This window comes from Platalea leucorodia, assembly GCF_965183815.1.
Source record: "Platalea leucorodia genome assembly, chromosome: Z".
Lineage (NCBI taxonomy): Eukaryota > Metazoa > Chordata > Aves > Pelecaniformes > Threskiornithidae > Platalea > Platalea leucorodia.
The window spans coordinates 35,190,017-35,202,891 of NC_138858.1; the positions used below are offsets into that span (position 1 = coordinate 35,190,017).

Below are 12,875 nucleotides of genomic sequence, written 5' to 3' on the forward strand. Positions count from 1 at the left end.
ACACAAAATATTTGGAAACTACGAACTGAGGTAAATAAAACTTCATGATATAGCTTAAATTCATTATTTGAAACCACAGAAAAAAATACACACAGGAGTGGAAAATACAGAGGATGGAAAAATGTACGCTCTTCCCATGAAATTAGTAAATGTTTGTGGCAGAGTGAAATTTCCCTAATGCTTTCACCTAGAATTAAATTATCTGGATACCATCACCTCTAAGATAGTCTCCTGGTTAATAATGGAAGGCTAGATGCCTTCCAAAGAGAAAAACTTATGAATGGTCTGCAAGTCTCTATCCTTATGTCCACAGAATGCAACTGTCTTCTCCACGTCAATAAGCAGGAGCAGCAATTTTTCCACCCTCCTTTGGCAGCTTCACAGTTACAGAACACCTGGCCATTTTCTCCCAGCTGCACAATTTCCACTAGATATGCATGTTGTTTGGGGGATCTGGTGCTTATAATCTGCTAATTCATTTACTTTGAACAACTAAGGCAATGATTTTGCCTGAGGCACCACCAGCAGCTGGCTACCAAAAGTTTTGCAAACAGGACAAGAGAAGACTTCTTCCAGAGACAAAGAGCAATTGGCAAATTTATGTGACGTTAAAGAGCCTCATGAGGTTGCCAAAGACAGTCATTATGTCAGGAAAACTTTGGGGTCCGTTCACAAAAAGGAAGAGAAGACCTCTAAAAATCTCTATTCTGACTACCAATAAGTAGGGGACAAATTTTGTTTGCCATAAAAGGGAATCCATTACAAAAAAGCAAGCTAGTGAATACAAATGTGGCTGATGTAAATTTAATTTTCAGCACATACCTTAGGGAGTTCTACATATTGAATGTTTTTACATGAACTGAAGTCAGAACAAACACCGGAGTTTGCAGCACTGATATCAATCTAATAGGAAATGAAGACATAACTGTGAGTAATTCTATTCAACATTTTGCATCAAAATAAAGTTGCACACAAACATTTAAAGTGGGTCTGATAATTTTCTGGATCCATTTAAACTGCTATAACCTTATTCACAGGAATGTTAGATTTACTTCATAATTTAGATGAACATAAATTAAACCAGAATTAAGCACAGCTGTACTAAATTTAGCAGCCTTATTAAAATATCATTTGTTTTTCCCGTGGATTTCTTTTTCTTTTGTATTATTTGCTAAGCAGACCGGGCAATCCTCTATCTAGAACAATGATGTTAGTATCTCAGTCAAATGAGAAAAGCAAAAATTTACTTTACCTCTTGATGTTGAAGTGTCCCTGAAGTACACTGTGAAGCCTCCACTGACTTGCCAGGGCAAACAGCCATCTGATTTACTGCATCTTTATTTCTACAATAGATTCAGTTAAAAAATGTAGTAAGAACGTAGGAATACAGCACCGTATTTCTTAGACCAAGTTTAAGTCTATCCCTTTCTTTTACTTTGTTTCTGGCACTCACAATGCAAATATCAAAACAGAAAACTCAAGACATATTTAACAACTACTAAGAACTTCGTTCAAAAGCACATGTACCTTACCAAAATTAAAACTAAAAGAGAAACACTCTGTGCAAAACTTGAGCATATTTAAAATAAACCTTTTTAGCTAAACTTTTAATCAGAACTTACCTGACAAAGATTATTTTTACTTTAGATGGTGCACATTTGATTATTGAGGAAGCATTCTGATGCGTCCTTCCGTAGAGTATTTGCCCGTTTATCTATACAAAGGAAGGTAGCAATTATTTCTCAAAATATTTTAATTCCCTTAAACTAATTTTTAAGCCTTAAAGAAATCCATTATCCCACATCACAGGCTAAAGCAGAAATTGTATTAACATAACAGAGTATGTTGTGTCCTGCTTTCACTCCCTTCTTCCAGGAGAAAATTCCTTATAGTTTGATTTCAGACTAACACTGTCACAGTGCTAAAAATGCCATTCTCTGAGTTATACTGGGTTGACTTGCCCCATCATTTATTTCCACTTGCCATTGACCACCTCATGACTGATGTGGTGATAAAGCAGGGCCATGGGAAATCCTAACCATAACAAATAATTGAATCACCTATATCCAGCAATGAGATTGCTATTTATTTTTCTAATCTCGGCTCTGAGCCAGGCACTTTATACACAGGAGTCTGAACACTGGTGCATTTTCAATGTGAAGATTTGACCTCACAATCATTATCTTCATGTGGCAGAGCAGACTCACTGCAACCCCTTGAAGCTCCTATGATTCAGATGATTGGAGGTATCAGCATGAACTTGCAGAATAAGGCCATTATTCGCTCACATTTTATTAGTTGCATTTGTTCTTGGAAATGGAAAACTGCAGTGCAGAAGACCACTCTAAGAAAGGGGAAATAATTGGAAAAGGACAGCTTGGACCTACACAAAGGAAAAATAATGCAACACATACTGAGGTAGTACTAAGAGAAGCAGAGAAATAGCAAACAGTGAGCAACAGACGCGTAACACTACTGAGGGTTGAGCATAACAGTAAACCCTCGTCTCCCACGCAGGTTGTGTCCACCAGGCATGGTCACAGTGATACTGAGCCCTGCCATTTACACTGGAGGTGACAATCCAGATGTAGCACTGCTTCCAGTGTTTGCCATGTGCTTGTGAAGAACCATGGTCAGGCTGTCAGCTGGGGGACAGGGCATGGCCAGCCACAGCTGATGGACAGCTACTTGGGAACGTAACGAGCAAGCTCAGGTATCTCCCCTCTGAAGAGGTTGAGACAATCTGTTAGCATCAGTTTGTAGGTTTACAGCGTGGATAGTAAGCAAGGAATCACATGTGAGCAGACTCAGCGAGATATGTTTCAATGTGTTCTGAGGATACTCAGCATCTCCAACATCAGAGTTTTAAAACCAGACATTTTAACTGATTCAAGGGAACCGTCTAGCAGGTAACACTGGACTCTGCAACTAACAGGTCCCTCCATGAGAGTAGGTCCACAGTGCCACAAATCCCTTAGTTCCTCTCCTAGCCTGCAACTGCCAGGCTACATTTTGTACTCTCAGTGTCTCCCTCAAGCTTTGTTCAGTTTCACCATTCCCTCCCTGTACCATCTCCCCACTGCATCCTCAAACACCTCCACACACAGTTTTGAAGTTACACAAAGCATTTCTGCAAGGGTAATGTTACCTACTGCTATCAGAAAGATTAGGGAAAGCTATAGCAGAGAATACATCTGCACGTATCATCAACTGAACTGTGGTAATATAAAAATATACCTTATGCTCATACACATATTGGGAATGTTAGCTGCACATTCAGTGGTTGGGTCCCTCCACAAACCCACTAGAAAACAGCCCGAATGTGTCATGAGATAAAACTCCATAATACAAATGGATCTGTTCCAGTTTCCCCAATTTAATTTCCATTTTATGTTACACAACATAAAAATATTCTGATATTATCACACTTCCCATAGACAGAGAAGTAATTAGAAAGTCTGGAGCACTGCACAGATGGATGGACTAAAGGACTTCAGTATCTTCCATGGCCTGCACTGCCCTTCCATACATCTCCATAACCCATAAAGTGCTGTCATCCCCCATTTTTTTATCCATTTTAAATACACACACCCACCTTTACTTAGTACTACTATACTCAGGAAAAAAAATCCTGGCTGCAGCTATTTGGCATACACCAGAATGAAAATCTGGTAGCATAGTGATGTCAACTTGGATAACTTGGGGATTTCAAAGTCCACTGAAGAACATCTATATTGCAGTGAGAATCTAATATTTTAGTGCATTTTAAGTTAGTAAGTTTGGGTTTCAGTATAAATTACAAAAACTCACCTCTAGTAACTCATCTGCAATCTGTAACCTGCCATCTTTGCCAGCTGCTCCATTTGGATCAATTCCCACTACAAAGACACTCATCCTGGATCGGTCTTTGTTACCAGCAAGACTAAGTCCCAGACCGGTCCTTCCTTTTTCCAGCTCAATCATGTGTAGTTCTCCCGGTAGATTTCCATAGCGCTGCACGATCTTTTCTAAATGTAAAAGTGTGGGCAGCAGAGGTTGGATTTACATTAGAAAGTTTCACAAGTCACCTAGAGAGTCACGATGAGTGTCCAGTGGGCAGCATCTGACAGAAGAATCCCAAACTGGATGAGGAAATTTTAAGTGTACACCACACTTTCTTTTAAGCTAAGCTTTAGGTGATTTATAATAATATTTCTAGTTCCTTGTTTTCCTTCTAACTTCGGAAAACATTAAAACGTCTCTTAAAAAAAGACTTTTCACACATAAAAGCAAAAATCTTCCCTCCATTAACACCTTCAAGTAATAGAAGCTATCACATCAATCACTGCCATTAGTTACCTAGAGTAGACTGGAATTCTTCAAGCAGTCCTACATATAAAACAGTGAATCTAGACTATGGAGGAAAACAGAGATTGGAGTGCAACGAAGAAGAAAAAATTAGTTTTATAGTTCACCATGTGCATCTGACCAAGCACAACTGAAAGCTGACAGCAACATTTAACACCAAAACCACGAAGCACACAAGAACGAAGTAGTTCAAACTGGACCCCCTATATCTTCTGCTACAGTGCTGTTTCAACACTGAATATTTCAAACATTATCACAAAGGATAAACTTACTCCAGCTGTAACCGAACTCATCCTCCCTCTCCACATCCTCTGGGACTCTGATAGAAGATGACTGTGCAACATCACAGCTCATTCCTGAAAACGCTGAAGGAGGGGGCAGAGGCAAGTTACAAAGCGAAGTCTTTTCTGGCTCTGAATCCAACTGACAGAATGCCTGTGGAGAATAAGAAAAATGCAGTGGCTAAGCAGATGCAGATTCTGAGGCAAACTACTATACAAAAATGTTGAAATGGCAATGACTATGGCTTTGAAGTTTAAATATCAAGCAGCTGGAATTCTAAATGAATAACACAGCACAGAAAGGCTGCAAGAGATCAAAGACAGAAACAAACACCAGGGAAGGTAAGAGATAACATCACTCCAAAATGCATTCAGAAGCAAACAGAACTCACAATAAAAGCCCAATTCAGTAAAGTTTTATGTGCCACTTTACATTTCAGAAAGTCTCTTACAAAGACTCAAGTGATTTTTTTTTTAATGCCGTATTTGTAAAAGACTTCTACTTCATTCTATTTTAAAAGACACCGCATATAATTTCTTCCTATGATATGCTTTGGAAGTCAAATAGGAGGAAAGGGAAAGGAAACAAAGAACTTGGTGCTTTCAAAAATGCCTCCAGAAAAAAGAAAATAACTGGTGTATTAACTGAAAGGACAATTTAAAACCAAAATGAAACAGATGATAACTGAAGAAATCCACAGTAACTGGACTTTTTCAGTCTTATTTACTGGTTTCCTATAAGCTGCACACGGAAGATCAAATAAAGGAGGATACAGATTAAATCACAAAGGAGAAAAATACTTTTGGTCTTGATGCATGTGATCTATTCATATTCACAAAAAGTATAAACACATGACTACTGCAGTATAATGGTTAAAGGCCCAAATCCACAATCTGGCAAGCCTCCATTCGAGTTAAGTTTCCCTGAGGAATATGGACTCCCATCAAGTATTTGGCTAAGTGGCTGTAATTTATATAATTTTGGCTTGCTCACAGTAAACATGTAGGCAAGAAACTTATGTCTGAATATCATCATTCTGAAGCTTATGCATGCCCAAGAGACTTTGATACTTGACAGATCAGCTGTTCATGTAAACAATAAAAACTTTAGATGAAAACCAAGTATTTTTCCAACACTAGGATTTTCAGGTGTTGCCCTAGCTTCATAGCCCTGTTCTCATCATTTCAGCTTTCATTACTTCCATTAGCAGAAGTTTGAACACAGTATCTCAGATGGTGTCTCTGAGTGCCAAAAAAACTGAGACAATTTCTTCATCAGAGGTAACAGTGAGATGGATAGCAACATACACCCTGGAAGACTTCAATCAGCTTTAAATTGAAGGTGTTAAAAAACCTAGAAAGTTACCTATTTAGTCATACTAAGATTTAAGACAGGTCCCATCTCTCAGGCAAAATGAGTTACCTTCATTCTCTGTACACTCCAAAGATTTAAAGAGAACACAAATGCCCTATTTCAGTTCCCTCATTCTGCTTCTGCTAGAAAAAGATTTTCCTTTCATTCAGGAACTTGCTCTAGGAGCTGAACTAAGAAGGCATTAAATGTCAAAAGTGTGGGAAGTTTTAATATGGCACCAGAGCCAATCATTTGTATAAAAAATGCCATATAAATGCCATAAGATTTTTTGTATCATTACATCAGTCACATTGATCTGTACTTCAAATCTAAGACAATGCCATCCTGCTGAGATGATGCCTTGCATCAATTATTTACAGTTTATGCAAATTATACTCTAAAACATGCTAACAGTTACAGGGCAGACATAAACCTCAACTGAAGCAGTAAAATTCTAGCAAAGACATTGTTACCCATCAGAATCAGAACAGGGTGGAAACAGTACTTAACAACACTCAAAGTCATTTTTCATAATCACAAATTCATGTATCCACCATGGAGAAAAGCTGGTGACAGACCTCTACCTCAAGGAGAGGTGAAGGGGAGAGTAGTTCTAGAAACACTAATTTTTCAGAGTGCTTCCTAGAGCTTTAACTAGAAAGCTACATAACATAGTGAAAAAATGAGGAAATACAGTGTGAGAGCAGACCAGATCAGCAGACCTTACAGTAGTCTCTGTGTTTTAAAACCAAAATTAACCTATCACTTTAGTGGTACTCTTGGTAAATTACAGTGTCCAAGAACTTTGCAAAATTCAAGAAAACTTGACCAAAAAAAAAAAGAACAAAAAAGTGCCATCAAGGACCTCTGGAAGTTCTATAAGGTGTGGATGTATGGCTACATGCTGACAGATTAGCATTTATGAACTGCAGCCACCACAATCTGATTAACAAAAAAAATGCTTCTTTCTGTACCTCTGTGCATGTGTACATAAATCTGAATGTACCTGCTGTTTAAGGAAATGCTGAAATGAAAGTAAAAGCAAGGCTCCTTTGTGAGAAGGGTAAAAAGAGTGTTACAATGCCATTTGGGCGGAGGGGACCATGTCCTGCCTCCAGAACTCAGCCTGCCACGCATGCACCGCCAGCAGCAGAAGCTAGCCCCCGCAATTTACACACACATAAGACTTTTGCTCCCTGAATCGGGCCACACACAAAAAACCTAAACCGCTTTAACTCATGAAATACTTTCAGTGTGCCACAGCACAGTATTTCATTTAAAATGCAAAGCATCAGACAGTGCATGAACCCCTTTGGCTACCAGGGTCACTCTGATCACAGCCAAGCAAATATTAAAAATGGCAGCAAGTCTGGAGCAGTATCACTTTCAACAAAGGAGGCACACGCGGAGGAAGAAGCAGTACTCTGGAAGGTGTCACAGGCCATGTACAAACGTACAGCACACATACGGTAGGACCCACTCACTGGAATCAAGACAAACCTTGAATGGTGTGGGAGCAAAAGGGTTAGTTGGGGAACAACGGAAGGTAACCCTAATTGGATTCGATACCTCCTACAGTAACAGAAAACAGCAATCCACATGTTACAGCACCTTTGGCAATACACAGCATTATTAATGAGTAACTCATTTTCAATTACCGATTCATTTTACTAACCTCAGCAACTTTATTAACTCCATTTATAAATGGACAAAAATATTTAAGAGGTTATTAAGGACCCTGATTCAGCAAAGTTTCTTACTGTTCGTGAACCTTAGTTCAGCAGAAGTGGACAGAGATGACAACAGGCCATTCGTATCTCAATGTTAAAAAAGGAATTATGCAGAAACTGCAAAAATATTACGTTTTCTCTCAAAATATGTGCAAATTTTTTCAGAAATACTTTTGAAAATACAGAAAATACAAGACATCATTTATGTTATTCTTCTACTCTCTTTCCTCAGAACTGTAACAAATACAAACACAGATTTCAAAACCATGCATTTAATTATTCACCACATCATAAATGTTTGTCGTACATTTGATATATTTGACAACATGGGAAAATAGACAAAGGGCACAATCACTCCCAAGAGGTATAACCAGCTAGAAATTTATTTTATTAAATCAGAAATGCATGCACATAAGAATTAAGCCTTTATTATTGTGCTAGAGGTTAACTCTGTTCCCAATATAAGTAACATGCAGTAAGCACTAACCACAAAAAACCAGAATCTAACTTTTTTCATATTTCCAAAGATGTCAGCATCCTGTTCATGGTGCATCAAAAGAATTTCAAGAAGCTGAGGGAAAATATTTTCAGCATCATAAAAAGAAAGCTGCCAAAGTTTTTTTTCATGCAAAAAGAAAAAAAGAGATATCAAAGCTGGAAAGTCCTAACCACATAAAAAGAAAATGAAGTACATATCAGCAAAACACCTCATGCTGATGAGAGAGTTACACTTAGATGGATATTTTAACATATACCAGAGGGACTCATTTTGTAATTGAGAACCTACTCCTTTGGTAGTTCCGATTAGATCAGATTTAGTGGTTATGATTAATAGAGCTGGAATTTTTTAACTTCTTCAAAACTTTTCTATGTGAATGCGTGTCTGTATCTTTTTAATTCACCACACAATATTTCCACTCTCATCAGCACAATATTTTACCCAAACTGGCATGAAAGAATTTAAATGCAGAGAGACACTAATGGCAAAAAAGCACACATATAATATTTAGTGAGTCAAAAGCAGACAGTGTGTCATCATCCAACCTTGTTAGTGTTGAACTGAGAAGAATCAGCAAATGGGTTAGTGCTGCTGAAGACAGCTGGCCTACAGAAAAAACTGTTCTGCAGGAAAGGCAGGGAAGGGTTCTAAAAGGAAAACATAATAGAAACTAAGTAAAAACATTTTTAAATGAACCCTTTGTGACTCATGAAACAAAACATATTTATTTAGCAGCTTGTGCTAACCAAACAAGGTCCGCATCCCGCAGTTTGCTAGAGACATGCGAACTGAAGCAAAACTGTATTTGCGCCGCCTTTGTATCAGCTATGTTTAGCAGAGTGTAGAGGAAAAGCACCAATCCTCGTACTTGTTTTAGCCCTCAAAGTTCATAAAGTGCAGAATTCAGCAGCATGAACAACAGAAAATTTACTTGCTGTGCTATTTGTACAATTTTGTCCAAGCATCTCAGCATATGGGATACTCTTACACATTAGTTAATTACAAAATTGTGGATTTCTGGATTAGAATAAATACAATTCTTTGTAATAATGCAGTAGATTTAGTTTTATTTTGAAAACCATATTAATTCTCATAATTTGATTTACTTCATGTGGACTCACTGTGTATTTTGCAAAAGAGAAGGTTTAGTAATATTAGGCATCTCTAAACAGACTTCATATCTAATAATAACTTTTACAGATCACGTTGTATTTGTGTGCATGCATCTATAATTTTCTGAATTTACAGTTTAATGAAACTAAATTCTCTGGTCTTCTTAAAGAATACAAAGTACTTTATTATTATTTAACACAAAAAGAGTTTTCATATTTAGACAAAATTAAAGGATGTAATTTGATCATTTATATTCCTTATGCAGTTTTTGTACTGTACTCTATTTTGAGATCAGAACCTGTTTAATAAAGAGGGGACAGCTCTGATTTTGCATAGTATGTTGGAAATACTGTTCAATGCATACTTAAAAGTAACTTCTACACTAGGTGTATCCATTTGGCAACTGCCTAAGTATCTTAGGGCTGTAAAATTAACACTGCTGGAAAATAAGAAGCAAAATAAGTGGAAAGGAATGTGAAAGGCTTGCAGCATCAACAGATACATTTATATCATGGTAATTTAATCCAGATGTATGTTGCTGTTTAAGTATTTTCTTAAAGCATTTTGTTTTTTTAAATGCTTCTGAAAACAGAAAATACGTCCCTAAACGTTTATTCTCAAATACCATTTTGCAGAACGAAAAGTAATGTAATTTGGTAAGACAACATATGTCTTGATTCTACAGTATCTTCAGCAACGAGAAAGCAGAGCTGTGCATGAACAAGGTTTCTTCACTGGTGAGTCACTCAAAGTCAACAGGCAGTTTCCCTACAGTAGAAGATTTTCTGTTTACACATGCAATTCACATGATTTTGTCTTTTATAAAGAGAAGTTTGGGAAAAGTAATTTGCCAGTATAATGATCCTACTACACTTTAACCATTACACTTGTCATCTGCATAAAATTTTAAATTGTATCTTGATGAAATTTTAAACAACTAAAACAAGCATCACATTTTGTATAGAAACAGTGAAATCCTAGTAAAAGAGAAAACAAAAGATCAGCCACAGTAATTCAAAATTTTGTCTTTTGCATTTTGCCATGATGGCATAGCACCTAAAATACTACTGCTAGCTCAAATTCTAATCCATGCAACAGCATTGTATTAATATGGACTGACTACTGTGACAAAATATGGAGCATCTGAGTTTGCCTAAACAGTTAGGTTTTAAACAGTGTGCATGAAGTATGCTTTCTTGCACAGCCTAGGACAAGAAAAGAAAATGCTAAAGTAAAGAGCATTTTTCTTTTTACTGTTTTTTTGCAAAATGGAATCTAAAATAACAAGATTTATTTTACCTTCTTTTTTTTTTTTTTTTTTTTTTTTCCCCTTTTTTTCAACTAACTTGTGTTCAGGATTTTATTAATGTGTCCAGGATGCTAAGGTATCAGAAACTAGGTAGCATCTCATATAGCATAATGCTGTAACCCTAAAAATTATCTGGGACCATCATCATGGTGATAGATTCTTACTCAGAAATACCCAGAGCAGCATCAGCATGAAACACAGACTTGATGAGTAACTGCATGCTAGCACAACTATCAACTAGCTTTTCGCAGCCCATTTGCATTATTTGGGCTATTCTCCAGTACACTTACGATCTCTAATTACTACAGCAGCCTGAAGAAAACAAAGGGGAAGAAACTGACTCATTAGCAACATGTCACTTGAAACTGCCTTGTTAAATACATAGTGGTACCGTATTAAATATAGCTACTGTGTGCAGGCAGCTAGCTATGTGGGTAGCTAGCACATGAATGAAGGCAGGAAATTCCCTTATAAGATCTTGTTATAAAGTACAGATGCAAGTTTCAGAAGATGAAGACAATAAATATAATGCCATTTACAAAGACCACAACACAAAGCATATGTACAGTAAGAGCATTTGCAATGTTTCTGCTTACAGAGAAACCAGGGTTTGTTAATAAACAGTCAAGAAAAAAACAACAAGCTTAATAATTGGAAAATAAAGAAAACAAAGAACTACAATTAAAAATAGCAAAGGAGCATTCTGTAAATAAAAGTAAGTTGTGATAAAGTAATGGCATCATTCCTGTCCCAAACTGGCCTAAACATTCAGCAGTGGCAATTTTGCTCACATCACAGCAAATGCAAAAGCCTTATGTTAGTAGCTTGAGTATCAATAACCAACATTCAACAGAGCTTTTTCATGCAACTTTACCTTAGATGACTGATGATAAAATGGGTTAGCAGTTTTCTGCCCACAGGGAGCAGAAGCTGAAGAAGGGCTATAAAGAGACTCTGGCTGGGGAACAAGAGTTATGAGACAACTAGTAAATAAACGTGCAGCTTACACAGACTCTACAATGAGGAAGTTTAGTTTCTAGTGATGCAAGCAACTTATATTAAAGCTCAGTAGCTTTTGTCTGCAATGTCCATGCAGCTTAGTGACGGAAAACTTCCGTGTACTTCTAGGTCCTTTCATTAACGTCCAATGAATTTTTTAACAAGTTCTGTATGTCTGCATGCGCTCCTCAGACATGCTGTCAATCTCTAACAGTTGGTTTTAGTTAAGACTCCTACTCTGCCCCCCAACAAATTATCTTTCTTGAGGCTTTTCAAAATAGTTTGAGGACGGCGTGCTGGAGGGTAATTCCAAATCCAAATCGATTTCATTCTAAATGGAAATAATACTTAAATCAAATCTTTGTTCCTAAAATAGCTGAGATGGAACTTTCAGGATTAAATATCCCATTCCCAAACACCACCACCTTGAACATTTTTTTCATCTATTACTATGTATTACATCTCTTTCAATATTCTTTATGCTTACCCTTGGTCTGCTTATAATGCTCTGTACCATAAAGACTACAGGATTGCCTGCCTTCCGTATGGCTTCCACAGCTTGTTCATGGCTCGCATCTCTGAGATCAGTTCCATCCACCTGTAATTGGAAGGCCTCATCTTAACATTGCAAGAAGCTACAGGAATCATGAATTAGCTTTGGGTTTTGGTTAGGGAACTTTGACTAAAACCTAAGCCCAAACCTCCATTACTGGTGGAAAGGTTTCTACTGAGTTGGCCTGGGATCCCTCACACACAGGTTTAAGAATTCCAAGAGCACTGAAAGGACATCAAGTAAATATTCTCCATGGTTTTAAAAACAGGTTTTTCAACATTCTTGGTTCAGGCTCCATACGTTCCCCCACAGGCAACGTAATAGAACAGATACGATAATAAGAACAGATAAGGTCATCTGAAGAGAGTGATAGCGTTTGCCAAACACCGCTTTCTGTAAATCCTATCTCAGAATAACCTACCTCCCAGGACTTTATGAGATTTACAAACTGAAACTTGTTAGGTGCTGGAGGGTCTTTCATTATGGGCTATTATGTCAGTACACTGTGCTTTTTTTTCCTTTCCTTTCTTTTTTTTTTTTTAAAAAAAGCAAGATAAGACCAATTTTAGCTACTAGACATTTTCCCCAGAAGTTAAATTTTTAGGACAGAGCTGAAAAGCTTTCTCTCTTCTAGAAGAAAGCATTTACAAAGGATGGCTAAGGACAATTTTTTGCCTGGTTGCTTTTCTT

The 12,875-nt window shown here is 37.2% G+C and overlaps 1 protein-coding gene across 1 annotated transcript in view; it reads right to left on the bottom strand.

Annotated features, from left to right (window-relative positions):
- Positions 1-12,875, bottom strand: part of MPDZ (multiple PDZ domain crumbs cell polarity complex component) — a gene marked incomplete at its 5' end in the record, with an annotated part of 88,650 nt that overhangs the window by 18,122 nt on the left and 57,653 nt on the right. Inside the window, 6 exons of the mRNA XM_082335844.1 lie at positions 823-903; positions 1,253-1,343; positions 1,623-1,714; positions 3,811-4,007; positions 4,620-4,782; positions 12,120-12,230. Of these exons, the coding sequence (XP_082191970.1) occupies positions 823-903; positions 1,253-1,343; positions 1,623-1,714; positions 3,811-4,007; positions 4,620-4,782; positions 12,120-12,230 (735 nt within the window). The remainder of the gene's footprint in view (positions 1-822; positions 904-1,252; positions 1,344-1,622; positions 1,715-3,810; positions 4,008-4,619; positions 4,783-12,119; positions 12,231-12,875) is intronic.